Source organism: Colobus angolensis, unplaced genomic scaffold, assembly GCF_000951035.1.
Source record: "Colobus angolensis palliatus isolate OR3802 unplaced genomic scaffold, Cang.pa_1.0 Scaffold7, whole genome shotgun sequence".
Taxonomy (NCBI): Eukaryota; Metazoa; Chordata; class Mammalia; order Primates; family Cercopithecidae; genus Colobus; species Colobus angolensis.
This window is the reverse complement of record NW_012120709.1, coordinates 14,339,412-14,341,717: the sequence shown is the minus strand read 5'-3', so window position 1 is coordinate 14,341,717 and position 2,306 is coordinate 14,339,412. Positions and strand designations below refer to the sequence as shown.

The following is a 2,306-nucleotide window of genomic DNA, read 5'->3' as shown; positions in this document are numbered from 1 at the left end:
CTCAGCCTCCCGAGTAGCTGGGACTACAGGCACCCGCCACCTCGCCCGGCTAGTTTTTTGTATTTTTTAGTAGAGACGGGGTTTCACCGTGTTAGGCAGGATGGTCTCGATTTCCTGACCTCATAATCCGCCCGTCTCGGCCTCCCAAAGTGCTGGGATTACAGGCTTGAGCCACCACGCTACTTTTAAGGAAATAATTAAACACCAAGATTTTACTACCCATGTTTCTTGTAGTTGCAACTCAAAGTAGCTGTTAGAAGTTTAAGACATAAAGGTTTATATTGTATTCACTTCAGAGGGTGGGTCAAGAGCTAACAGTAAACGCTTTTTTTCTGAGCCTGATGTATCGCAAAGTTTACCTCTGAGATCACATGTGAAGGAATTGGCAATCAACTTTAGAATGGTAAAACTGGAAGGAATGTTAGAGATCATAATGACTTTCATTTGATAGATGAGGAATCAAACGTTTGAAAAAGTATTTTAGTAAAAGGAGGCTTCTTGAAAAGGAAAAACATTTTTCATGGAATTCTAAATGTTGTACAAATCCAATCAATAACCTTTTAACACCTCTCTGAAGGGCTGGCCTTACCATCTTTCTACTTCACACACAGGAAAACTAAGGTATAAGCAAGCTAAGCAGTTCACTCATTATCTCTATGAATCAGCATCATTGCTGGGAACGGAAGCCAAAACTTTGAATGTTGGACCATTCTCACAGATGTAGGCTGATCTCATTCGCGGTGATGCTGGCTGGGGGCGAGGGGAAGCCATGTTTGGGAAGTCCCCTCATGGAACACTGCATTTCACAGAGTACTTGCTGACTAATGCAAAATGCTTCCTTAAATGAGTTCCAATGGATAATGCAGTCTTTAAGAAACAAAACAGTGCAACATAATTTCACCATCTTCCTCTAAAACGAAGTGCCTTTGAATCCTAGACATTTAAAATTTGCTTTAAACCTGCTTCCATCTCAAATATTCAGGAAATGCATATAATTTTATTTACTTTTTATTTACACGAGTCGCCTTTGTGAAGCCCTTCATGTCCCCAGTGAATATTTAGGAGGAGACTATTCATTTGGATCCCTCCTTCTGTCTTTAGAAATATTATTACCCTGGAACGTTAAGTACTGATCATAAGCAAAATAAAAGTTCCTGGCAAATCTCAATATATGTCTTTTTCCCACCGAACATTACAAACTTCTAAAGACAACTCAACCCTTCACACACACACACCCTCTGCGTGCTAGTGTCCCTGATGTTGCATCTAGTTAACCTACAAGACCCATTCCCACGGGTCATGACCCAGTATTTCTGATGACCACATTCAGTGCTGTGAGGTGCCCAAACCATTACCGCATACACCTCTCTGTGAACCATGCCCAGTGAGCTCATGCAGGAACTTGGGTTGGAGCGCTCCTTGCAAAAGGATCCATCACGAATCTGGGAACCCTCCCTCTCGGTTCTCCCCGGTCACACAGCGTGGGAGCCGCTGGGTTAGGGCAGGAAAAGGGGCGCCTGCTTGGAGGAGGGTGGTCGCGTCAGGCTGTGCGCAGCCAGGGAAGCCGAGTTTGGGAAGAAGGCAGCCAGGGAGTCGAAGGGGATCAAAATACCCACGGAGGCAGAAAGATTTGGGGAAGAGGGGGCGGCGAGGACGACCCCAGTTCAGGCGGGAAAGGAAAGATGGAAAGGGGGCGCAGGAAATGGGCGCCAAAGAAAGAAGTGAGAAATTGCGGAGGAGGAAGTCGTCCCTGGAAGAGGAGGGGCAAAGGGGAAGCGAGAATGGAGTGTTTGCACTTTCCAGAGGGAAGGGCCAGAGCCTCCCTCGATCAGGGCCGGCGGGGCGGGCACCTGGGGAAGAGGCGTCCGGGCGGGCCGAGGGGGCGGCGCGGTGCCCGAGGTCCCCGGGGTCCTTACCTGAACCGCTCCTGTCCCGCCGTGTCCCAGAGCTGCAGCTTGATCCTCTTGCCCGGCTCGATCTCCAGCAGGCGGGAGAAAAAGTCCACGCCGACGGTGGGGTCGCAGGCGGGGGAGCGGAGCCCAGGGAAGCGGCCCTGGGTGAAGCGGTGCAGGAGGCAGGACTTGCCCACGGTGGAGTCCCCGATCACGATGAGGCGGAACTGGTAGATCCAGATGGTCTCCATCGCTCACGTGCCCCGCTGGCTCCCGGGCCGCCCCACCCGCGGGGTAAGTTCGGCGGCGGGAACTGTCCCTTCAGCACCTCGCGGGCGCCTGCCCGCCGCCTTCCAGCATATTCCTGCGGCTGTGGCCGCCGCCTGGTGCCCGCCCTCTCGGGAGAGAGAGGCG

General features: G+C 51.2%; 1 protein-coding gene across 1 annotated transcript in view; it reads right to left on the bottom strand.

The window, feature by feature from the left end:
• Positions 1 to 2,237, bottom strand: part of RAB39A (RAB39A, member RAS oncogene family) — a 37,285-nt gene extending 35,048 nt beyond the window's left edge. Inside the window, exon 1 of the mRNA XM_011926667.1 lies at positions 1,917 to 2,237. Within this exon, the coding sequence (XP_011782057.1) occupies positions 1,917 to 2,143 (227 nt within the window). The 5' untranslated portion in view covers positions 2,144 to 2,237. The remainder of the gene's footprint in view (positions 1 to 1,916) is intronic.
• Between the last annotated feature and the right edge of the window lie 69 nt (positions 2,238 to 2,306).